Source organism: Pimephales promelas, chromosome 17 (genome assembly GCF_988280905.1).
Source record: "Pimephales promelas chromosome 17, fPimPro1.hap1.1, whole genome shotgun sequence".
NCBI classification, from domain to species: Eukaryota; Metazoa; Chordata; class Actinopteri; order Cypriniformes; family Leuciscidae; genus Pimephales; species Pimephales promelas.
In genome coordinates, this window is record NC_142785.1 from 29,531,677 (window position 1) to 29,558,659 (window position 26,983).

General features: G+C 37.1%; 1 protein-coding gene across 1 annotated transcript in view; it reads left to right on the top strand.

The window, feature by feature from the left end:
* cdh12b (cadherin 12b) overlaps positions 1-26,983 on the top strand; it is a 155,081-nt gene that overhangs the window by 105,928 nt on the left and 22,170 nt on the right. The window contains exons 7-8 of the mRNA XM_039665301.2: positions 19,192-19,445; positions 24,994-25,130. Of these exons, the coding sequence (XP_039521235.2) occupies positions 19,192-19,445; positions 24,994-25,130 (391 nt within the window). The remainder of the gene's footprint in view (positions 1-19,191; positions 19,446-24,993; positions 25,131-26,983) is intronic.

A 26,983-nucleotide genomic window follows, 5' to 3' on the forward strand; every position in this document is an offset into this window, starting at 1 on the left:
TTTTGAGAACTGCATTAACTGTTGTGCAAATGTAAATAGTGATGTGACAAATGCACCAAAGCAACGGAGAAAAACTAACAATTATATATATATATATATATATATATATATATATATATACAGTATGTATATATATATATATATATATATTAGTAATCAAACTTTAAGAAAAAGCAAAGCCAGGAAGTTTGGAGTAGTTTCAAAAGCTTACGTTTTCAGATTGAAATAAGTTTTACTTTAGTGGTTTTAAAAGATAGATAGACAGATGGATGCATGGATAGATAGATAGATAGATAGATAGATAGATAGATAGATAGATAGATAGATAGATAGATAGATAGATAGATAGATAGATAGATAGATAGATAGATAGATAGATAGATAGATAGATAGATAGATAGATAGATAGATAGATAGATAGATAGATAGATAGATAGATAGATAGATTAGGTAGATTAGGTAGATTAGAAAGATAGATTAGGTAGATTAGAAAGATAGATTAGATAGATAGATCCATTAGATAGATTGACCCATTGGTTTTGGTGCAATATTGCATCAAGTAACCTAATAATTGTATGTACACCACAGCGATATAAAACAGCATCATGATTTCATTTTACCTGCATGCCTGCCAACTTTTCCTTAGATGACTAAGTTACCTCCAGGAATAGAGCATTGCACTATTCCCAAGGGTACTCATAAAATCTGACACATTCACACTCGCAGTTGCAAACACTTCTCTTATAAAACAGTTGAAGCTATAAATGGTTTTCTTGTGATTTGAGATGTTCTTTGTCAACACATGGGATATGGAAAGTGTGTCAGAAAACAACAGGTATATCAGGTGATGACATCAAAACAGCTGGAACATTAGTGTCAGGTCTATAATAATCAATCGCCTGTTTTTGACTGTTAACATCTCACTAAGTTGCACAGAAGATACGCCATAGTCACTGATTCAAAGACAAACTTTATGAATCAGAATGAAGACTGGAATAAAATATGTCATTACATTACAAGTAATATGACTTTTTATGAATCTAATATGATATAATATAATATAATACTGGCAATGGAGTGCTGTAAACATACTTTGAGGGACACAAATTAAAAGGTAACTTACTTTAGGTCTCGTCTGTGCACATTCCACAGCAACCGTTTACATATCAAAACATCAACATCTCAGTTACCATAGAAATATAGATTATTGAGGAGCGGTCTCACAGCACTAAAGGCTAAATCTATACTATATCAGCATGCTTTTTGTTCTTCTCCTTCTCTTTTCCAGTGCACAACCTCCCCCTTCCTCTCTTCCTCCCTTTCCCCTTTGAGACATAACGAGATAGGCATTATGATTTTGTTCTCTACACTTATCTGACAGTCCAGTGCTTTATCTGTATTCTTGGGGGTTCAAGACACCAATTACACGTGTGGACAACCGAAATTAGTGCAGTTATTTTCTCTCTGTAGAGCTTGGGAGAGTTATTGTGGGCATGTATTGTCTCTGTTTTCCCCTCAGTATGACTGTGTGTCGTGCCAACATTGAGACAGAATGATGCATTGTCCTCAATAGGAGGTCCAGGCAGCAATCCTGCTAGTGTGGAGATGCTGTCTCTTTCTCCACAGCGAAAGAATTGAAGCATGTGCCCAACAAGGAAAACCTTACATGAGGTGAAGAGGTTTCTGTTTTTTTTCCCCTCTGTGTCTGAGAAGTGTTTTTGTGCACATGTGTGCTGTTTATGCGCTTGATAGCAATGAGGCATGGTGACCCCTCTGTGATATGGAATAGTGGGCAGAACAGGAATAATCGTTTACTGCAGTTTAACAACAGTACAGGAGCAGACTAACACAAACACACAAATGTTCGAGATGCTGTGCATGGTGTGCAAATTTATTTTGAAATGAGCAAATTTCATCCTACATTTGCTAAAATATGCCGTAGACCATTAGAGACACCATCCCACCATTTAATTCAATGCTGAATTAACCTGTAGCATGATACTGTTTAAAATGTTTGTCATTGCTAATCGCATATAGTTTAAGATGATATTTTAATAGGCAGAATGCACTTGGAAAAAGTTGTATTTATTTATTCCATATTTTCGACCTGCCATTGTTGCCAAGTAGATTTCAATTTTTAATTTTTTTTAATCAATTACGAATTACAAGAAATATGAATGCCATCTTAAATAACCAAGGCATGTTTTCCCAATAGAGACTTTCATGATCAGTGCTAATAAATCGAATCGATATTGAATCAACTCACTGAAACAGACTGCATACTACTCTTATTATTATTACTATATCGTCATGGCAGAAATACTGTGGTAGTAAGCTTGTGGTTTCAAATTCAGCAACTACTTCTATTCAGATAAAGGTGCGATTTTGCTTGTAAAAAGCAAAAGTAAGCTGAAGACTGTTGCGGGGATTTGGCTGAATGGTGGGCCGATTGAATGAGATGTATTTGTGTGTGTGTGTGTGTGTTGAGAGGATCATCAAGGCTTAAGGATTCTGAGTGATTACCTGCTCTACTATCAGCTTGAACATGGCCAGCACAGGAGATCATGAAAATGTTTAGACAACCTCACGGCTAAAGTAGCGATTAAAGCAAACAATAGGCCCCACAATCGCACGGAACATCCCTATTTACAATTCCTCGAATAAACACTCGGCAGCACAATAATGCGCATACACATGCTTGTATATGTACACAGACATACACACATGCAGCAAGTCACATATTACCTTATCTTCGGTTCTACTCAAAGCTTGTCAGATTAAAATGCTTTGTGGTGTAGGCTATTGCGTATTTGTTTGTTAGCGAATGTGCATGAAATGAGTGTTTTGTGAAAGCGTTAATTGAAGTAATAAATATAGAGAAGAGGCTTTTATGTTACCCCACACATTTTACATTTAGGGGAGACCAGGGCCATTGTCACAGTTTCTTTGTGAAAATTTATCTTTGTCACAATGAAAATCTGCTATCAATCATATTGTTACGCTATCATTCAAAAGTTTGCTCGTTTTTGTTTATTTTTATTTTTTATTTTTATTAAGGATCCATTAAAACTGACAGTAACATATTCAATATATTAATAATATTTAATATAATATAAATAATATATTTAATATATTAAATAATATATTAAAATATAATATATTAAAAATATCATATGTAATAATATTTAATATTAATCTTGATCTTTTGAACTTTCTATTTAGATTAAAAAATGTTTAACAGTTTTAACAAAAACAATATTAAGCAGCTCATAGAACTACAGTATTTCTGAAAGATTGTGTGACAATGAATGCTGGAGTATTCAGAGCTTTTGCCATCACAGAAACATAATAAAACAGAAAACAGTTGTAATAATTGTAATACCATTACACAATAAGGCTGTTTTTATTTTTTATTTTTTGTATATACATAAATGCAGCCTTGGTGAGCAAGAGAGTTCTTTCCAACCCCAATCTTTTCAACTTTTATGTACACACAAATAGACACATAGCCCCACATATGTACATAACCAAACGGTCAGTTATAACCACGTTAGGAAATTTACGTTTCACACCAGTCAGCATTCTGTGTGGAGAAGCAACAGCCCCCAATTCCCAGAAAGTGGGTCAGCTCATGATTAGTCATCAAAAACAAATGACGCTCGTTTCTCCCATTAGTAAACAAAAGCAATTATTCTTTTAAGTTGTGAGAGAAGTCTGATCCCACAGGATCTCACCGTCTCCCACTCCCTCAGAGTTGGCAACAAAACACAGAATACAGGCACATAATTATCACATAGTTCATTTAAACAAAGAAACAATGGCAAAACATTGAAGACAATCTGAGCTGCACAGAGGCTAACAAAACATGACAAGAAAAAGTGTGAGGCAGATGGACATCCGTGGCAGAGCGTCAACACAATAACCAGCGCCGCTCTTCAATCGCCACACGGAAACATGACTTCTGAAAGTCAGACACGGGCTTACAAGCCTTCAGTCTAATGACTCATTCCTGCAGTGTCCTACTCTGTCAGAGTTTCTCATCCCTCATTAAGTATGTCATTAATGTGCTGTTTGATCTATAAATCAGCTGAGAGTGCTCAAACTGCCACTGTCACTGGGATTTTAATGACTCGCCACTTCCGTGATAAAAAAGTAATGACATATTCACCTGATTTGAGATCGTTTGGGAAGGAGGAAAGGTGTCTTGCATGCTAAAATCACATTGGACGGCCTTGTTTATCCATGTTTACTCCACATATTCATAGGTTTCCAACAAGTGCCACCTATGGGACTCCTGATTAACCCTCCTATTATTTTTGGGGTCAATTTGACCCTATTCAATGTTTAACGTCTGTAAATAGTATGCCCACTTCAGATTACAATCTCGCTGGAAGTATTAGGTCATCTGGGTATGTTTCTCTTCTCTTTTATCAGTACTGTGAATTCAGATATAAGTCTTTTGTTTTTCTCACCTATATAAAAGGTAGTATGCGATTTTGGATGCAGCCTGAATGTCAAGTGAAGTATTGTGGGAGATAGTTTTCCATGCAAATGGAAAGTAGGTCATTCATGTGGAAAATTTGCTTACTGTGCACAGTTTACATTGTATATTCTGCAGAAATACTATGCTATTATGCTATTTCAAACATTCAGGAGGAATAATTTCGTATTCGGAAACAGAAACAGCTTGTTTAACTTCATGCAAAAATGTGAGTGTGAATGACATGACGGACGAAGATGTGACGTACACTTGATTATATCCGATAATACATACCAAAATCTCCACAAACAGTATGTATGGGATTGTGTGCGTGTGTGTGTGTGTGTGTGTGTACGTACAAGTAGGAATGTCAGCATGCACAGCATGTGGTAAAGAAAGAGGATATAAAAAACTTTAGCTGAGAGCAGCAGTCTGAAGGTGACGCGACGTGTATTTGTGTCGGCGCTGTGAACTGAGGTTATTAGAGGGAATATTTTATACCACCAAATGTCAAGAATCTAGAAACCAAAGGTGTGTTATGACACTACTTGTGTGCCTGCAGATATATCCATCAATATATGCATCAATTCAAACCTGGTGTGCAAAATACATTTGTTGTGCCCTAGTTTTGTGCTTATACCTGAGTTTACCTCTTTCGAAAATCCCAAAGATCACTTTGTCCTTTTACTATGGTGAGACAACACCATGTACAACACAACGAAGACATCAAACATCCCAGTTACGACATGAATTATCGACACAAAAAAACTCATTTAGCAGTGTGAGTGCTCTGCATGCTTTGCTGGTTCCAAATAGAGGTCTCTTTGCACCTCCAAACCCTGCTGTGGTTGTAGGCCTTGCCGTCTATTTCCAGACACTTCTGCTCAATGCAGAGCACACACTGCTGTGTTTACCTGCAGTGTTCATTCCGTTTAAAACAATGTCAAGTTTGATGTATTGTCCAATACTTGTGGAACAGTGTTGTGAGATACAGTTTATGACTGCTTGGTTGCATGCTAGTTTAAGAGATCCTGCTAGTGATTCTGAACGCATCATGGCCAAATATCCAGGAATTTCAAGTGCAGTTTCCTTTAAGGTTCTCAATTGGTGGCAATGAACCGAAAATGGGACTCGGGGACAAAACATAAGAAAAAAAAAAAACATATTTTGGTAAATCATAATTATGATGTTATTTGTATATTTTTTCTGTCCCACATGTCAGTACTGTGTTGGGTAAAAAGGCCTTTGTTTATTCTGCTCCCTCTACATGGAATTTGCTGCAGAACAACTTAAAACTTAGTAAATTGATTCCTTTAAGTGTTTTTAAGTTGAGAATGAGAAGTTTTGAGTTGGACTCCCTCACATGTCAATGCTTTCGTTGAGATTTCATTTTTAAGTGCATAATCGGCTTTTATTTGTGTGTCTTTGTACGTATGTAACGATGTGATGTAAGTTTGCTGCCTATCTTGGCCAGGTCTCCCTTGCAAAAGAGATTTTTAATCTCAATGGGTTTTTACCTGGTTAAATAAAGGATAAAAAAAAAAAAAAAAAAATAATAATTTATGACCCCCCAAAAAAGTGATCAATTAATTAACGAATAGCGCGTCAGGCGCGAGTGATTTCAATGTTAAGTCAATGCAAAGACGCGTTATGCGCGTAAAAATTTCCTGCGGCGCTTATGAGGCGTAGAGCACGGAGTGGTAGACGCGAATACGCCTCATTCATGCTTCAAGTTCATGCGAATGGCGCGAATTGCGCGAATTGAGCATCTGGCGCGTTAAGCACGAATGATTCAGTTATTGCTATTTGTGCATTCACGCGTTTGACGTGCATACGCGCCTGCTGCCCGAGTTGAAAGATCTGAATTTTGGCGTCGATTCACGCCAGATTAAACAATCAGGAGCGTGGTGAAGTATCTGGAAGTATCTGAAGTATCATCCAGCGCAGCTCCTGGAGCGAGCAAATGGTGAAACTCGCCAAACGGTTCGCTTCTGAAGGGTCCGGTGGACACAAATACGGCGACGATGATTCCCACGCCGCTGTTCTGCTCAAGAGAGCAAATACAGAGAGGTGACTCTCTCGATGAATGCTCGATCAACAGAAAAAGATGGCCGCCAACGCGTTTTGTTGTACGTGACGCGCGTAAATTTCGCTTCAAATTTTTGTTTTTACACGCGTCAATTTCGCTCTCGACGCGCGAATGGACTCAAAGTGTAACTAGACGTGGTAGGCGCGAATTTGAAGAGAAATACCGAGTCATAATCATATAAGATAAAAATACTAAACTATGACACACTAATTCATAATTGAGTCATTTTGTTTTTATTGTCTTTTTATCATAATTACAACTTTTCACTTGTTTTAATTATTTATTAATAATTATCCGATCAAAAATATCTTAACTTGTGTTCTGAAGATGAACAAATGTCTTACGGGTTTGGAATTACATGAGAGTGAGTAATTAATGACAGAAATTTCATTTTCATTTTTCATTTTAGATTTTTCATATTTGGTGTTGAACTAACCCTTTAAAGCCCACTGGAACTGATGGCTGAACATCTCGTCAAAGGCACCATGCTGATACTCTCCAATTACTTTTATCTTCCAACCTGCAATCTTTGTACTTCCAGCTAAGAGGCTTACAGCAATATTGAGGTTGTTTTCAATGTAATGTCTAGACGTTGCATTTTTGGTATCCTACTGATTTACAACGACAATAGTTTTGATTGGTCCCTCAGTTTTTAATAATGCAGGAGACATGTTTTACAGCAATTCACTTACACTAGAAGCCACTGTTGAAGAGTAGTGTTTATTCTTCTAAAATTATGTGCAATTGTCGAAAAGCTATAGGCTTCCATTCTGGATGTGTTATTGTAAATATTTACACATTTTGTATGCTTTTTATTGATTTTAGTCATCAACAGCATGGTTACTGGTTATGCAATTTACACCATTAAAATACAAGTTCTTCTAATGTTTGCATATTTGTCTACTCAAACTAGTTTAAGTCTATGGTTAATTCCAAGATAGGAACAATTACAATGTGTTGAAGTCAAAAAGTGCATCTGTATGGGTAGTGTCTGTATATGGACAATAGCTTAAAAGTAATTTACATATTTGTCTCTGTTTTCAAAGAATATCCATCTACTGTATTTCTTTCAGAAGGATGCTGTCTTTCCATAATATACCTCTCTGATGCACATTTGTTTGCTTTTTGCCAGAGTATTACAGAATATAAAGCAAATTAAGTCAGCAAAAAGTTTCATAACAGTATAATTTTAGAACTGCACAACTGCAGTTTCAGTACTCTCCAAAGTCGTGCACTAACCGAGTGGACTTATTTTGCGAGCTGTGTCTTTGTGTCAATACAAATTATCCACTGTGCAGTTTCGCTAATGAAATACAACAAGCTAACTTGCGTGATGATCCTGTAATGCACTCATTCATGCTGATTAAATGAGCTCTTATCCACCCAGATCAGCAGGAGATGCAGACAGGTTCTTTACTTCAGAAACACACCCTGGCCTTGACTTGCATTGCCCGTATTTAGCACATTCTGACAAAATAGAATATATAATTGGGTCATTTTGTTTCATTAAAGCCTCTTGCTATCCAGGTGTCCAAAAAGAATCTCGCACCACTGCGTTAAGATTTACTGCTGTTGTTTTCTCTGCCGTTGGAAGTGTGTCATCATTTGTTTTATAATTAGTATGCACAAGGTGCAAATTTAAGTAGGCTAGATTTTTTTTAAATAGAAAGCCTTCTTTCTGTTTCTACAGAATGTTTCATCTAATAAATGCTGCCTTGGTGAGCATAAGAGACACAAATCTTATCGACCCCAAACTTTAAATGGTAGTTTACATATAAAACAAGCATTTTCCATATACGACTGTATATGTAAACTACCATTTGAATAGTGTTAATTAATACTTGTTTAATAACACTAATGGGTGGATGGGGGGGGGGGGGGGGGGACTTAAAGAATGCACATATGACCCGAAGGACACTGGGGTGTCCAGCCGCAGGTGGAATATTTCAATCCCAGGGGTGGCAAGGTGGCTTGCCAAGGGAAAGAGGCTTACAGTGGACATACACATGTGAGCATGTGTTTTTTCATTGCACATGGCACCCCAGCCCGTGGTGGAGGCATCTGTTATTACGAAAACACGTCGGGAAGCTCGTTCCAGGGGCACTCCGGCCCGTAACGGGATGGTTTGACGGCAAGTCTGAGTAACTGGTACCCGGAGAGTGCGGTGTTGCCATGCCCACCTCGGGACTCGGTAGCGATGCCAAATCTGAAGTGATTATTAATTGGCTCTGTAATGCTGGATTTGAAAATGTTGGTAAATGTTGATAGCTAGGTGTTTCAGATATATTGAATATCGAAATTAGAGCTTATTTTACTATCTGTGTCTGACAAAGATTTTCATCTGTAATTTGAAAATAATTTGATAAATTTGATAATGAAACACTGTGATTTTAGCTTTTTCGAATGTGTGTTTGGTTAGAGGACTTTTAGACTTGCACGTTAAAACTGGAAGTTGAAGTGCCCTGACATACGTAAAATAAATATTTTTATTTGTGTTAGTACAGTTGCTTTTGAAAGGCTGCCTATGAGGGTCAAATTGACCTGCGAACACCACGAACGACCATAATATTCATTTTGTTTGTATGTCAAAACACAGCAGCATGTTCAAAATTTTCATGCATGTTCATGATGATAGATGAAAAAAGTCACAAAATATCAAGAGAAAAAAAGGTTTAATATCATTCCAGGTAGCTTGAAAAAAATAAATGATAGCTCATTTTTACCATCTGTGGCTGACAAAATATTCTTCTATATTGAAATAAGTTTTATAAACATTTTTTTTAAAACATTTTCCCATCGAGCCAAAGATTTACATTTAAATATGTTCACTTAAATTTTAATATTGTGATCATATTTTTACAGTATCTTTAGACATAATATAGACACGAGCTGCATAGTAGTAATTACAGGCGGCAGGCAGAGCTACAATAAGTGTATCTATGCTCCATGTGTCCATTGTATGTGCCCATCTTGAAAAGGGAATGAAAAAAAGTTGTGTTAGAGTAATAGTGTTCCAAACTATGGAAGCTTGTTTCCGCCATTGAATAAAAAATATAATAAAGAATTGTGACTTTTTTATCTTACAATTCTGACTTTTTTTCTCACAATTGCGAGTTTATATCTCACAATTCTGACTTTATTTCTCAGAATTGCGTGATATAAAGTCGCAATTGCGAGTTATAAAGTCAGAATTGTGTGTTATAAAGTCAGAATTGCGAGATATAAAGTCAGAATTGCGAGATATAAAGTCAGAATTGCGTGATATAAAGTCAGAATTGTGAGATATAAAGTCGCAATTCTGAGAAAAAAAGACAGAAGTGTGACTTTTTTTCTCACAATTGCGAGTTTACATCTCGCAATTCTGACTTTATAACACATAATTGCGAGTTTATATGTCGAAATTCTGACATCTTTTCTCAGAATTGTGAGATATAAACTCGCAATTGCGACTTATTAGGCCAATTCTTTTTCCCCCATCAGAAGAGTTTAAATCTCACAATTCTGACTTTATATCATGCAATTCTGACTTTAAAACTCGCAATTGCGACTTTATATCACGCAATTCTGACTTTATAACTCGCATTGCGACTTTATATCACGCAATTCTGACTTTATGTCTCGCAATTCTGACTTTATAACTCGCAATTGCGACTTTATATCACGCAATTCTGACTTTTTATCTCGCAATTCTGACTTTATAACTCGCAATTGCGACTTTATATCTCGCAATTCTGACTTTTTATCTCGCAATTGCGACTTTATATCACGCAATTCTGACTTTATATCTCGCAATTCTGACTTTATATCTCGCAATTCTGACTTTATATCTCGCAATTGCGACTTTATATCACGCAATTCGGACTTTTTATCTCGCAATTGTGAGAAAAAAAGTCAGAATTGTGAGATAAAAAGTCGCAATTATTTATTTTTTTTTTTTGTTATTCAGTGGCGGAAACAAGCTTCCATACCAAACACAAACAAATCCAGCTCTTATTAAATATGCATTATCCTGCATCCTGCGAGTGTACAAGTGTGCCAACGAGCGTCTGATGGGCTCATGCAAGAAAAAAAACAGCCTTTTCAAGAAAACTTGGAGGTATTTCACAGGCCAAGGCTAACAGGCGCACTTTAACAACAACAAGAAGAGCACTTTTTCCGGATGCTTCACATTGTAATCTTATTTACATGAAGGCAAACTGCATTACACTATACGAAAATCTGAGAGCGGGTTCTGCATACTAATAGGAGGGTGTATTGATATCGTGCAGAGAAGCCTTGAGGATTAAAGGGCTGACTTTAATAATAGCTATTGATTTCACAAAGATCTTCTTAAGTAAGAATATAATAATGCAGTATGTGGCGGTGTGGGCAAAATGTCTCCAAGAGCTCCTATTGGTTACAAAGAACGAGCACAGATCCAGAACGCTAATGGAAATAAAAACGAACTTTACTTCAAAGCGCTCTCACATCTACAACCTGAGTTGCAGCAGAAATTCTCCAGAGGACAGTGACGCTGCGTTCTAAAAGCCCCTTAGTGTTTTAGAAAAAAATCATGAAGAGAATGCTAATGGCAGACGTATTTACATTGCACTGAACGGCTCAGAGCATCTGCACCTACACAATGGATGTTGTTTGTTTCAGGATCAGGTGCGCAATTATTCAATTCCCACAACTGGCATTGACGGCTCGGGCTGCGATCATCTGGATTTCTCTGCTGGCACTCACACCAGTGCAAGGAGGGAGCACATTACCATATCAAAGAGTTCAGTGGCATGAAGTGTTGAATTTAAAGTGTCTTTTGTTCTGCTAACGTTTAAGTGTCACTACACAGATCCGGAAATGAGCAGTTCCTTCACGTACACGTATACACGTCCTGCCTGAACTACTAACACCTTTCCTGAGGCCTTTGATCTGCGTAGTGTTGATTAATGTTCTCCAAAGCTTTTAGCTTCTCAGACCAAATGTATCTGTCATAGAGATGTGCTGATGCTACATTTATCTGCCGATTCAACCCGGTCTCATCCCAAGACGTCATATAACTGACGTTTTGGGACGTCTTTTGACCATACGTCAATATTCGCCTATTTAGGGCCCCCTTAAACGCCGGTAGATGAGGTTATGGGATCCTAACTCTACCACAGACCTAAACCTAACCCTAAACCTAACCCGTCACCTAACTGACGTTAAAGGTAAAGCGTCAGTTGTATGACGGCCCGGGATCGCCATCTACCGACGTTTAAGGGGGCCCTAAAAAGGCGGATATTGACGTATGGTCAAAAGACGTCCCAAGACGTCAGTTATATGACTTTTTGGGATGAGACTGTGTCAGCCGATTCGATAGCTTCAGAATCATGTCTGCCGATACCGATATTTGATTATCTTTAGGATAAAAAAAAAAAAAATCTCCCAAACAATGATGCAAACTATACAGGGAACCCTCTCATTTGGTACATTACTATTATATTAGAGGTTAAAATTAGCAGCAGAGTTATCATATTCAAATTTGTTTTAAGATTGAACCCTAAGAGGTAACACTTTACTTGAAGGGGTGTGCATTAGACTGACATGACAACTTCATAAACATGACATGACACCTGTCATGAATCTGAAGTAGGTTTTATGTTTGTGACAACTGTCATTAAGTGTCATTCACTCAGTTATGACATTTTTAAGACATTTGTTTGAGATGTCTTTGACATGACAATACAACCTGTCATAAATATGTCATAGACAAATTGCAGCAGTTTTAGTTTATTTACAAAAAAATAACCTAAAAAAAGGCTATCCAGAGGGTAAAATTTACCGTATCAGCTTCACACTTAAAGGCAATACAAGACAATGAGAAGAACCAATCAAGGCTTAGCTACATTCATGGTTAAATTGGGAACCAGACAAGACTCAGGTGAACATAATCAACGAACCAATAAGTAATCTTAGAAACTAAGCAACAGGAACAAAGGGAACAGGAACTAATGCTGTCGTAATTACCGCAATTTCAAGATGACAACGCGTGACGTGGAAGCTGTTCACGTCCTCAGACTGGAAATTTGGCGTTTCTATGGCAACACTATCAACCTACAATGGTCACGTGGTACAAGTAGAAGCTCTCAGCTCAGAAAATGTCCAGTTTACAAGCTGTAGTTACGAGTTCTACGGGGACGTGAATGCCTTTCAAGTTGGAATCTTGTAATTACAATAATTATGAACTGGCCTGAATACACCTTAAACACAGGAAGTAAATATGGAAACCAAAGGAAAAACAACATAAGAGTCCACACATAAAGCATAACCATTACAACAATTTTGAAAATACTTGTGCTGCCTATAGTTTTGCGGACATCATGATACTTATTTTTTTCAGACTATTTGATGAATAGAAGTTTCATTAAGAACAGCATTATTTTGAAATAGAAATATTTTGTAACATTATAATTTTTTTTTTTAATGTCACTTTAATTAATTGTATGCAGTCTTACAGAATAAAAAGACTTCTTTTGAATAGTATCCTGTTAGCAACACCAGAAAATTCATCCGATTCAGTGAAGTTCGTACTATTTCGACCTCAGAGAAATTTGTGGCTTTTATAATGTTCAAATTCATATAATTACAATGTTAATAGACCAGTTAAAAAAGTTACTAGGCTATTGCACACTGCTGTGCTGGGTAAATAATTACTTTGTGGTGCTAATGTCATTTCCGCATGTTCCTTGAGCAACATTCTTGTATTCAATCGAATGTTATAAATCTCAGTAGCATGTTTTCTTTTGTGTAAAGGTTTCATTTGTACACCTAAGGTTTTTTTATGTCCCCTGAGTCATTGTCCTCCCCGCCATGTCCTGATACTGTGACCTTTAATTGAAGCTCAATGTTTTGCAATGACAATACTCACTAGAGCTGGCATCAGCCATCAAGTTAAATTATGGTGGAGTATGTAACTCTTCTGTTTTATGTTGATAGATAATAGTTAATGGATTTGGGATTTGCAAAGTATGGTTATTTTGTCCGATTTTCTGTCTGATTGTAATGACAAATCAATAGATGGAGCTGGAAATTAGTTTGAATCCGGCGTGTAGTCTCAATTCATTCATTCGCTGCCAGATATTTCAGTGAATTTATTATGAATATTTGACACATTATTTTTCATATGCAGTGATAAGCAAGGAAAAACAGACAGTTTCTCAGAAAATGTACCAATTCAAGACGTGACATCTTGGGTGAATGTCTCTGAACATTTTTTTTTTTTTTTTTTTACTAAATAAATATGTTCAGTTCTCATATATAATCAGTGAGTAGCTACAAATCTGTGCTGTGAAAGCAACAGCTACACTCATCATCAAGGGTCTAACGTAAAGCATTCAGGACCTTTCCAAGTAAAAGATGTTGTAAACTAAGTATAGTGTTCACATTGTGATTCAGTTTCATCAACAACTAGTGACACACTTGAAGAGCCTTTCATTAGTTTTGAGTCACTGTCATTACCCTTCTGGCGTCTTTTCTCTCTTTCTCTCTTTTTGCCTCTGTCTCTTCCCTTGTCTCGCCGTAAAGTCATTAACTAGGGCCGCCGGGGTGATGTGGCCACTCACACACACTAAAAGGGCAATGATGCTCTTGACATTCTTCTAGGCTAAACCTCCTCACCTCCAATAATCCTGCAGCTTCCTCTGACATTTAATCACCATTCACGTCCGTCCACCATCAATATCGGACTCGGGCTCGGAGAGACGCCACGTCTGGTTCACCCTTTTCACCTCACCTGTCGTGAAAACTCAAATGGCAGTCTGACGCACATGGTAATAAGAGCAGGTGTTGGCTTGGAAATGTGCATATGGCGTGATGGAGTGATTATTTCCCATTCTTAATGCTTAAAGGAGTAGTTCACTTTAAAAACAAAAAAACACTTTTGCTGATAATTTACTCACCCTCATGTCATCCAAGTTATCCCAACACTATCTCACGACCAATTCGTACGAATTTGACGCATGATTAAAAAGTGTCTAATTCGTACTAATTCGTACGACCTCACTCGTACTAATTCGTACGATTTGTCTAAACCCACGTGATGGTTAGGTTTAGGGGCGGGGTAAGGGGTAGGTCATTCGTACGAATTCATACGAATTGGTCAATTCGTAAAATATGTACGATTTAGCAAAATCGTATTAATTCGTACGAGTGAGGTCGTATGAATTGTTACCAATTAGCCACTTTTTAATCATTCGTCGAATTCGTACGACTTGGTCGTGAGATCGGGTTGGTTATCCATATAATTCTTTCTTCAGTCGAAAAGAAATTAATGTTTTTGATGAAAACATTCCAGGATTTTTCTCCATACAATGCACTTTACTGGTAACAGTTCAAGGTCCAAAAGACAGTTTCAGTGCAAACTGTTCAAAGGGCTTTAAACGATTCCATACGATGAATAAGGGTCTTATCAAGCGAAACGATTGGTCATTAAAAAAAAAAATAACAAAGTTAAGTTTATAAGCTCAAATGGTCGCCTTGCTCTGTTCTGTGATGCACGTTCGTGACTCTCCCGTTCGAACTCGTTCATCAAAATGAATGAATCTTTTTTCGTTCATTGAATGAACCAAATGACACGAAAAAAGATGTGAACTACTCTTTTAAGGACATTACACTACCGATCAAAAATTTGGTTATGGGTATTGGTAAAATGGTAACATTGTGAAATATTACTACAATTTAAAAATTTTCTTTTTTGATATACAGTATTATAAAATGTAATTTATAAAGATGGTCTTCGATGTATCCTGATCCTTTAGAAATCACTCCTAATATTCCGATTTGATGCTCATTTATTATCAATTATTAGTGGTGCTCAAATATTAATAACTTTCTTATTATTATCAGTTTCGAAAATAGTTTTTGCTGCCTAATATTGTTGAATGGAGTGTCACGGATTCCACAAAAATGTAAGCAGCAAATATTGCTGAAAATTCAGTTTTGCCATCACAGGAATAAATTAAATTTTAAATTATTTTAAAATATAGAAATCAGTTCCTTTAAATTGTAGATCATATTGTATTCTAATTGTATATTGTTCTACATATTTGATCAAATATATGTAGCCTTCTAGTGAGCCTATAAGAGACTTTTTTTAAAAAAAACAATATGTATATATTCCAAACTTTTGATTGGTAAAGTATGATCACTCCAGTTACATTCGGTCCACACAAATGAGGAAAAGGCGAATAACTCTTCGACTTCTCATTATTTGTAATTTTGACATACAGCTGGCTCATGCGCTTGAAGTCCAAGGCTGTGCACAATTCATATGTTGTTTCTTTACAATACGTAAGTATATCAGACATTGTATTTATATATAATATGGTAATGGTTAGAAATGTGTCTGCCTGCAACAAATAACCCATTTTCACAAAGTCACCATTGGTGCAGAGCTGAGGTGGATGCTGTTTCATGTCTCCTCGGTTTCTCCGTGTTTCTAAGTATTATAATTTATACCGAAGCAAAGCTGTTATGTGGTCAAATAGTTTAAATGACCTTGAAAATTCTCTGGTGGGGTATAAATGAAAATATTGTGTCATAGAGGAAAATATCACAAGGCGATGCAAGGCTTTCTCGAGCGATGCGACTGTGAAGATCAAGCCATAATTCAACATGAGCATCACTAAAGATTCCTTTGAGGGGACCTAAATGGAAAATAACCACATGCAATGACAGTCAGAGAGCAATTTAGCTTTTGTTTCAAATTAGAGTTACAAAGGCTGTGAGATCTGATTGAAATGAGGGACGTGGCATAATGTCGTCCGGATGGAAATACAGTTTTACTAGCGTTATGCATATTAAAGAAGACAGAAGTCCTCCATGTGTCCTTTTTTATCTGATAACCAAGGGATTTTGCTTGTAAACTGCCTTTCTGTCATATTTCCATGGCTTACGACCTTAATCCGTGCATCTCTTGGCCTCTAAACAGTGTCGTCTCTGTATGGACACAGAAGGCCATAGGCTAGTTTGAATAATGAGAAAAATATATTTTGTATATAATGACTTGGGTTCTAATTACTTGTGGGCAACTGTAAGCTTATTTTCCCTGTATTTAAGACTTCAGTAACACCAATGCTTCTGTTTTCGTGTCAACAAGAACATTAGCTAATTAGCGACTGCAGTTTTTGGAGGTTCACTTTAACCTGATTGGGATTCTAATTAGCACCATTTGATTTAGTCGGTGTGGAAACTTCAGCATGTGCATCTGACACAGACAAATCCTAAACGATTTTGAGTTGCCATTCACCTAAAGCTGACTTTTTTTTTTTTCTTTGAAAAACTGTTTGCTTTGGAAGTTGCAGGTGCAAAATACATGTTACTGTTGTATAGAGTGCATATGGTGTGTATTTATGGGTCTGCGGGTGCCATTCTTTTACCTGTGGTGTTTGTTTTCATCTAAAGATGATACCGCACTAAATTGCTCATGATGGAAACCGTATACAGGTCAGATATATGATCTTTGTCTCCTTCGCCCTTTCGCTATCCCCCAGCGAGACAGATTGACAGAGACAGAAAGCTGTGATTGTACAATAGCATTGTATGATTTTCATCTCTATAGATGGGCTGCTTTGATTTAGTGGTGCAAGACCACAATCATCCACACTAGCACGTTATGGCTGTCGCACTGATGACAGACAATGATTCAGAAGTGAGAATTTAAAGATAGTTTTCAGCAGAAAACAGGGCCCCGAATCAAGGGGAGGGAAAGAAAATCAGGAGAAAATGCACAAAGAAGCATTAGAGAACCGTTTTTGGCGTGTGTGTTGTTTGTTTGACATGCCTGAAAGCAATTGTGACAAACTTCCCCAGACATCGACACACTCGAGATCTGAGAAAGGGCCTGCATTCATCATGATCAAAGTGAGCAATTCCAGCAAAAAAAAAAAAAAAAAAAAAAAGATAAAACGCCAATAAATAAATTAATGAAGTCTTAATGTAAGGCCTCAATGAATGGCTAACATGAAGGGGTTCTATAATACCTGGATACTATTTATTATCTTATTTCATAATCTAAGATGATTTTATTTTTCTTTCAGCAAACATGAATTGAATCGATCAAACATGGCACTGAAGAAATGTGTGTGTATATATATATATATATATATATATATATATATATATATAATGCATTTCTTCAGTGCCATTTTTGATCGATTTAATTAATTTTTGCTGAAATAAAATATATATATATATATATATATATATATATATATCATGTTTATGTGTATGTGTGTCATGTTTATGTGTATGTGTATCATGTTTATGTGTATGTTTATCATGATCAAAAAATCATGGTTTCCATAAATAATTAAACAAACCTTCTGAAGGATCATATGACACTGAAGACTGGAGTAATGATGCGGAAAATGTTTCTTTGCATCACACATACATAATAATTCCAATTTAAAATAAATAATTTATAAATAATAAATAATTTAAAATAATTATCTCATTCGCTATATATAGGCCCTGTATGTGCGCATGAGATAATTATTTTAAAAACAACTAATCTTACCACCCCAGAAATTTTGAAAAGTGGTGTTTAAGTCCAATATATATATATATATATATATATATATATATATAAACACCCGAATGTTGACCTCCCTGGTTTAGCCTAATCCAGCTGGCACTTTACATTTACATTTACATTTAGTCATTTAGCAGACGCTTTTATCCAAAGCGACTTACAACTGAGGACTAAACCAAGCGAGTCATTGTGAAGAGGCAAAAACAACGCAAGAATTGCTCAAAATACAAAGTTCAGACATTGCTCAGAGTAGCATAAACCAGGTAAGCAAGGATTTAAAGGGAAGGGTTTTTTTTTTTATGTTAAGTGCTCACGGAAGAGAAGAGCTTTCAGTTGTCTTTTGAATGCTGTCAGGGATTCTGCATTCCGGATGAGGGTGGGCAGGTCATTACACCAGCATGGAACCGTGAAAGAGTTCTGGAGAGTGATTTTGAGGCTCTCTGTGCTGGTACCATGAGCCGTCGCTCATTGACTGATCGTAGGCTTCTGCTTAGGATGTAGACTTGTTATAATGAGTGGAAGCAGGAGGGAGCTGAACCTTTGGTCGATCTGCAAGTAAGTGTCAATGCCTTGAACTTGATGCGAGCAGCGAGTGGCAGCCAGTGCAGAGAGATGTACAGAGGAGTGACGTGGGCCCTTTTGGGCTCGTTGAAGACAAGGCGAGCAGCAGCATTCTGGATCATTTGTAGAGGTTTAGTTGCACATGATGGAAGTCCAGCCGGAAAAGCATTGCAGTAATCAAGCCTAGAAGTGACTAGGGCCTGGACGAGAAGTTGTGTCGCATGCTCAGTTAGGAAAGGCCTAATAGCAAACCTGCATGATCGAGCCGTTTTGGTAATGTGGTCTGTGAAGGTCAGCTGATCATCAAAGGTTACTTCAAGATTTCTGAGTTGACCTTGATGGGGTGATTGAGGAAGAATCTAGCTTGATAGTGAAGTCGTGCTCTAGAGACGGGTAGGCAGGGAGGATGAGAAGCTCAGTCTTAGCCGGGTTGAGCTGCAGGTCCATGCCGAGATGCCGAGACTTTACCTGAACTTTTCTTTTGTTCTTTTCTGTTTGTCTTTCTCACAGCCGCTGGACTATGAGACCAAAAAGGCGTACACATTTAAAGTGGAGGCCTCGAATGCACACCTGGATCCACGGTTCCACAGTTTTGGCCCGTTTAAAGACACCGCAACAGTAAAGATAAACGTTCTGGATGTGGATGAGCCTCCCGTCTTCAGCAAACCCTCCTACACGATGGACGTTTACGAGGACACGCCGCAAGCCACCATTATAGGAGCCGTGACTGCACAGGATCTGGACGCAGGGAACAGTCCGGTCAGGTAAGACTCAGGGCTGGTAAACGTAGGGTTGCTGGTTCAGTCCTTGCCATCACCATTGTACCTTTGAAAGAAAGTTTTACAATTGGACACACATGAATGCTTACAGTCCATCTGACACATCTCTTGTGCACACTCAGGTCAAAACAGCAACATGCTGAAAGATGTACCTCGTTTTATATTCCATTATGTTTTAGAGTTGCACTTCTTAAGATTGCTTTTTAAAGTTTTACAAGAAGACAAACAACTGATGCACCATTGCCGGGGTCCTAACACCACCTAACGCATTTGTTTCTCTATTAATATTTCATTCGGTATAACAAAGCAAAATGGACAAAGAGAGGATTTGTATTGGTGAAAGGGCTTTGTTGTACTTGTTTGGGACTTTCTTGGTTAATTATTCAGAAACATCGTAACATTGCTCGATGGGGATGGGCACTTTCTCATCAGAAAACAGTCGTCCCCAATGAGCTTCTGTGCGAAAAGAACAAAGCTTTTAAAACACATCTATACACAGTGTCCACCGCGTGCAGGAAACAAAATAGCTAAAGTGCTTTTTGGTATCGAAAGTTTCAACGACTTCCTCCAAAGCTTTTTTATGTTTTTTTTCGTATTGTTTTGTTTTATTCCCAAGCTACAGGAGTCAAGAAAAGAGCTTCAGAGAGATCAGAAATAGATGGACTTATGAAAGAAGTAAAGTCATCCAAAGCTGTGTTGTTCACGTCAGCTTCAGTTCACAAACCGAAACATTTCTTGAGGTAAACGACTCAAAGGAGAGTTCACAGGCCCACAGTGGGAAAAATATTAGAGGGATAAAGTTCTGTACAGAAGATTTACATTTCTACATTTAGAAGATTCATTTACCCAAAGTGACTAACAATGGAGGAAATAAAACATAAGTAAGTCATCCTAAAGAGGAAATACAGCAGTTTCAGGATTGATCGGAGAGGTACAGACCAGTGGCGTAGCCACGAGGGGGCCTGGGTGGGCCTAGGCCCCCTCATTTACATGTCCGGTCCCCTCAGATTTCTGATTGCTTAAAAAAAAAAAAAAAGTTGTTTTATTAGGATTGATAGATTGACCAATCAAAATGCTGCGCGGTAAAATGCGGCTTATTTTCAAACTTGATTTGTTTATATAACGTGTTGCGCGTAACGTACGCTGTCATCTTCATCTTTGCGTTAGAGTTAATATGCCGTGACAATGGCAGGCGCTCAAACTCAAAGTACAATATTACACTTTTTTTAAAAAGCATGGAAAGATCAACTTGATATATACAGTATATAAATAAATGTTGCCCCCTCATTTAAAGACGGGACCCCCCAAAAATAAAATTCTGGCTACGCCCCTGGTACAGACTAGAACCAAGATAATAGTGAGAAATAATGAAAGAATAGTTAAAGAGAATACTGATAAATGTGCCTCATCTTGCCACACACCAACAGGTTTTTGTTATAAATAAAATGTTTATATTCGCAATTCGCAAAAATGTTTTTTTTAATAATATCATGTTGCGCTTGTAAATTCATCATATTATGGAAGTAAAATGGGTTTTGAACAGCCTTTTCATGTTGATTTTAGATCAATTTGTCCTCTGATGCATCTGTATTTATGCAGTTTTGTGTTTGTTTTTGTATTTTAACATACTCATCATATTTCCTCTGGGAGATGTATCTCATTACACATTTGGATCTCAGGCCCAGCGAAGCTGATATTTCAGCTGTATCGACCCACATAGCTTGCTTTCTTTTCCAAACATGAATGTTTAAGCTTTGAGTCGACATAAGAATATGCTCAAACTATCCTGACTGCATGACCCCTGATGAATTTGAGGAGATAGACATTTGTTTAACCTACTCTCAGATCATGCAACAGGAATAGAACAAGACTTATGCAAGTTGTTAAAATAGGACAAATTTGATGTTTTGCTTCATCTCTCTGCACAGCCAAGGGTCTGTCGAGCCGGTCTCTTAACTACTTTCTACAATGAATAATTTGTTCATCAGTCTGTTTGTTTTGTAATCTCGTAGTCATGTAAAGATTAATGAAGCAGCATATTGAAAATCTGTTTGAAGTTTTTTTTTTGTGTGTGTGTGTGTGTTGCAGCAGCATTTGAAAAAAAATCAATTAAAAAGGCTTTGTTCAGATGCATTAGGTTAATGATCAGCTAATTAGAATTTAACCAAAACTTGTGTAGCACAAAAAAAATTGACACAAAAATGAAACCACAATGGCTCGATAGAACATTAAATAAAACAAAGTTTCCATACTGATTTGTAAGTTGAAATATTAACAAACGTTGCATGCACTGCCGCGTAATCTTGTTTGATCTTCATATTAAATATTTGGCTTATGAGAACCAATACCAGAAGATATGTCTGTCTTCTCTCTCACACATGATGCCATATTAATCTGAAATATTAGATTATTAATCTGGCATATTAAGAAGTGGTTTGGCCGATGCTAAATGCAGGTGTAAACAGGGTGTAAAATGTTTTGAGCTTGTCCACCTCCGACCACTTCCAGAGATCGAAAACGCATTTGATCTGGTTGCTTTCGTGGTGTAATTGCTAATTTTGTCGAATGCGTTCAAACAGCCACAAAAGACCGCCAACTCACCGCCTACTGACCTAATCTGTAAACATTATGAGACGTGCGCTAGTCAGGGAGGATTTAAACTGTCATCTGAAGACCCAAGTTTGTTTTGAAAATGAAAAACAAGCACAATGTTCTCTCACCATTTCTAACATGCACTCACTGCGTTCAGCGCGGTCTCGTAAATGCAGAAACCAAAGCTGCTGCTCCCTGTGTGTTCATATATAAATTACTCAAGCTTATTTTGTCCAGTAGAAGTAAAGATCTGATAAAACATACATTTACCCACACATAGACTCCCCTCTTAGAAATCAGGACAGAAGTGAACAAATGAGGTGGATTAAATCACCAGATGTTAACGGGGATGTGTCCCCCTCGTCTTGTAATCCGATTGACCAAAACGCATCTTAATACCAGGTGTAAACATGGCCTGAGGGTTTCGAGCGATCTTTTCTTTTCCCAAATATGTCCTGTTTTGAAATGTGCTATATTAACACAGTGTCACATAGCCTACTGCTCCGATCACGAAGGTTGAGGATCCAAATGCAGTTTATATTGAAAGGGTAATCCAAAGTAGTATAGGTCGAACACAGGAAGGCAGTCCATATAAACAAACACAAGGGGAATCCAAGAAACAGGCAAATATCAAACACCAAGAACACGGGATCAACAGAGAGAATGCTCAGAAATTGCAGTAAATGGTAAATGGATTGCATTTATATAGCGCTTTCACAGACCCAAACTGCCATCACAGCGCAGTACAAACACTAAAAAAGACTTTGCAGGGAATGACTTCTTCTTCTTGTTGCTATTATACGGCAGTTGGCATCAACTTATTGGTGCATTTCCTCCATGCAGGGAATAAATGTGAAAACTAGGCATACTGTATATGGGGTGAGCTAAACAAGGTAATGACTCACAGGTAGATTTGATCATGGCTGATTAGTCTGAGCAAAGTATTATGGAGTCTATGGATGTGTGATGATTGTCCGGGTCGGAGTACCCTCTGATTCCGGGCACTGTCACTGATGATTATATATATATATATATATATATATATATATATATATATATATATATATAGTATATATACATGAAGAGTTCAGATGCAAAAGCCTCTAAGTGCCATTTGAAATTTTCTTCTAAAATGATCATTTTTATCAAGCTTGTATATTTAAGTTCAGTAATTTCACTTAAATGGCAATGAAGATTACCTATTAATTATCATATAAGTGAAATTACTGAACTTAAATATACAAGCTTGATAAAAGTGGTTATTTTAGAAGAAAATTTCAAATGGCATTTAGAGGCTTTTGCATCTGAACTCTTCATATATATACAGTATATATATATATATATATATATATATATATATATATACTATATATATATTTCAACAGGGACGATGTGCGAAAAAACATTAATTAAAGATGCTTTGCACCAGATTTAGCTTAAGCTAGTTTCCATCTGTAGTCCCATTCAACCATTTGACCATACGTCAACAGCCGCCGTTTTAGGGTACCCTTAAAAGTCGGTCAGATAATGTTATCTAATCCTAACCCTACCCCAGACCTAAACCTACCCTGTCCCCTAACTGACGTTAAAGGTAGTAACGCCCCAGGATCGTCATCTAACCGGCGTTTAAGGGTACCCTAAAACGGCGGATGTTGACGTATGGTCAGTTGTATGACGTCTTGGGGTGAGACTGTGTTAATTAAAACCATCAGTCCAAGTCCAAAAAAAAAAGTCCAACAAAAATGTACATCCATCTATGTTTACATGATTCTAATAACACTTTCCTTGTATTGCGAGAAAAATCCTTCAGGTCTTAAGTAAGTTTCAGACTCTGTGGGAGTTTGTTCCATTCTTTGATGCCTTTAAATGCGAAGGCTGTCTGTGCAAAGAAGGCCGAACCACGTTTAGGCAGTCTGCAATCATTGCAACTCGTAAACCTGGTACTCCTAGTCATCTGTTCACAACAAAACTGGACACATGTTTTCAGGGGAGGAGGCGCAATATTTTTCAAAATATTAAAAACTAATCGCACCTTGGCATAATTATATTATCAAAGTTTAACATGCTGTATTTTCAGAATCAGACTGTGATTTTTTTTTCTAATACCTTAGCTTGATTATATAAAGATTTTGAATACATGCAGATTCAGAATGAGTCATTTAAATGCATTACATTCACACTGCTGCAGTCTCTGTATGGTATGTATGATGATTATTATGGCGAATCAGGTCTCCTAACGGTTGTGAATCAGAACATCAAAGGCTTTTGTTGAGAATCCAGTGCAAATGCACAAAAATCCTCAGATGTTTTTTTTCTTTTTTTTCTTTTTGTTGACCACCTTTTGAGTAAATTTAACAAGGCAGCAGCTGAAATGTGGAAACCATAAACCTCGTAGCATCCCACCTCACCCAGCTCTCCCACTTAATTTCCCTTTTGCTCAATTCTAGGTCAAGCCACAAATAAATAAACAAGCAGTGTTGAAAATACCAGCCTGCATTAATACATCCAAAAGTTCAGGTTGGAAAAAAACATATTTGTGAGAGAATGAGTCCAAACCGTCAAGTATATGTGAACGAGGTCATCGCAAACCAAGCTTTCTCATGCATATACTGGGGTGCGAAGTCTCCCCGAGACACATGTAAAACACCCCCTGAGAATGGTTACGGGGTGTGTTAACAAGGTCGCTAGGCTATTACACCGACATCACAGCTGTTCAAAACTGGACCCACACATACAGTAGCAGTTCGCTAGAGTGCACAATATTTCCATGCCTGCTTGCCGCATGACTAAATCAAACATAATGAGCACTGTGCAAAACTGTGAGGATAAGAAAAAAGGGACAAAAATGGTAATATATACTCTTGAACATCGCCTACAGTGGTGCCTAGCTTAGTAAGGGTGAATGTGCCCCTCTAAACTAAACCTGTTCTTTGTTCTTCAGGTATTCCATTGACTGGAAGAGCGACCTGGACAGCTTCTTCGACATCGATCCCGTCAGAGGAACCATCTCGACCAATGAGCTTCTGGACAGGGAGAGTATAGCGCAGCACAACATTTCAGTTGTGGCCACTAAAGTTAGTAAGTATAGCTGTGAACCTCAGAAGTGATTCATAAAAGTCCAATTGTCTTTTTCAACGGATTTACGGTGGCCCATCACTGCGCAGTCAGCAGCGAATTCCATTAAATCTGCTTTTTACGAGCATTCATAAAATATGAGGACTCTCCTGGAATATGTATCATTACTACAGTGTCTTTCTTTTCTCCTTGACCTCCTGAGTTTAACAATTGATGTATTCCCAAGTTCTTAAACTGCTGGTGAATTAATTGTTCCTTGCCATCAGTGTGGTCATTTATAGAAGACTTAGTCTCACATTATGTCTTAATGCAATGATAAAACATTAATGATAAGGTGTTTTAAAGTCAGATTGAAACCAAAAATGACAGTTTATATTTTCATGTTACACTTCTTAATGTTCATAATTCATTGGTGCATGGTATATCTGCAACATCTGCAAGATTTTTTTTTAAATGTTTTTGTTTATGCTCACCAAGGAAAATATAGTAAAACTGCAATATTGTTATATATTATTACAATTTAAAATCACAGTTTTCTATTTTAATGTATTTTAAAATTTAATTTATTCCTGTGATACAACACTGGATTTTCAACATCATTGCTCCAGTTAGTGTCACATGATGCTGATTCGCTGTTCGAGAAACATTTCTGATTATTATCAATTTTGGAAATACTGCTACCTATTTTTTTTATCTTTTTATTTTTTGTGAAAAGAGTGGTAGTTTTTTTTTTTTTCAGGATTCTTAATGAATATAAACTTTGAAAGAACAGCATTTATTTTAAATATTTTATAACAAAATGAAAACTATTTTATTATTTATTTTCTTCTATTTATTTAACATTCTCCACCCCTTAAATTACTTTCCTGTTTGGATGGCATCCCCAAATTCCTTTTACTGTAGCGCTTTATTTTACAGTTCTTTTCCACGTGTACATACTATGAACTTTTTAAGCAATAACAATAACTGGGTAATAAAAAGGTACTAACCCTGAACCTATCCCTAAACAGCCTGTTCTGTGTCTCTATAGCACGCATTGTGTATTATTGCGCAATTTATACGCGAAAATTAGTTTTTACGTGCATATGATACACAGTTTTTGCATATTTGATACGCAGTTAATTTGTGTGTAATACACACGCACCCCACACACCACTAATTCTAACCAAACGTGTAATACACATGCACCCCGCACCATTACTAAACCTACCCTAACCAACCCATGGTTAAAAACTCATTTCCGAGTTTTTTTCCGAGTGTAATGAGTTTTTAATGAGCTTGTAAAAACTCATTTCCGCATATAAATTGCACTATAAACATACTGCGTGCTATAGAGATGCATTTAGTTTGAGCAGGTTAATCTTAACCCATGCATAATTTTTGGTTAAATAAGTTAACATTTTTCAATGTCAGCCCCCTCTCCAGTCACCTCAGTTGTGCTAAACAACATCCACTTTTCATAAGCCAATCAATGCTCAAAGTCCGAATCCCGGCCAACGATTTTTATCTTTCTGGTCGAATATGCTATTTCATTTAGAAAGGCCTTCAGATTATGGAAGTAAAAGGGATTGCAAACTACATTTCGCAATGACTATTTTAGGAAGCCATTTGAAAGGCGATCATGCCCCAACGTCAAACTTGTCATTGCTGTAATTGTGTTTGTGTCGGAAAAGATCCGTGGATTGAATCACCGTGTAAATAAGCAAATCCATCGTCATCAAGTCGTCAAATCCGCTGAGAAGTCACCAAAGCCATTATCTTGGAGGCTATGTAGTCCTCAATCAAAATTACAAACCCGGCGACTCGCATTCATTAAGACGGAATGGGGATGAGAGGTCATTAAAAGTTGAGCCTTT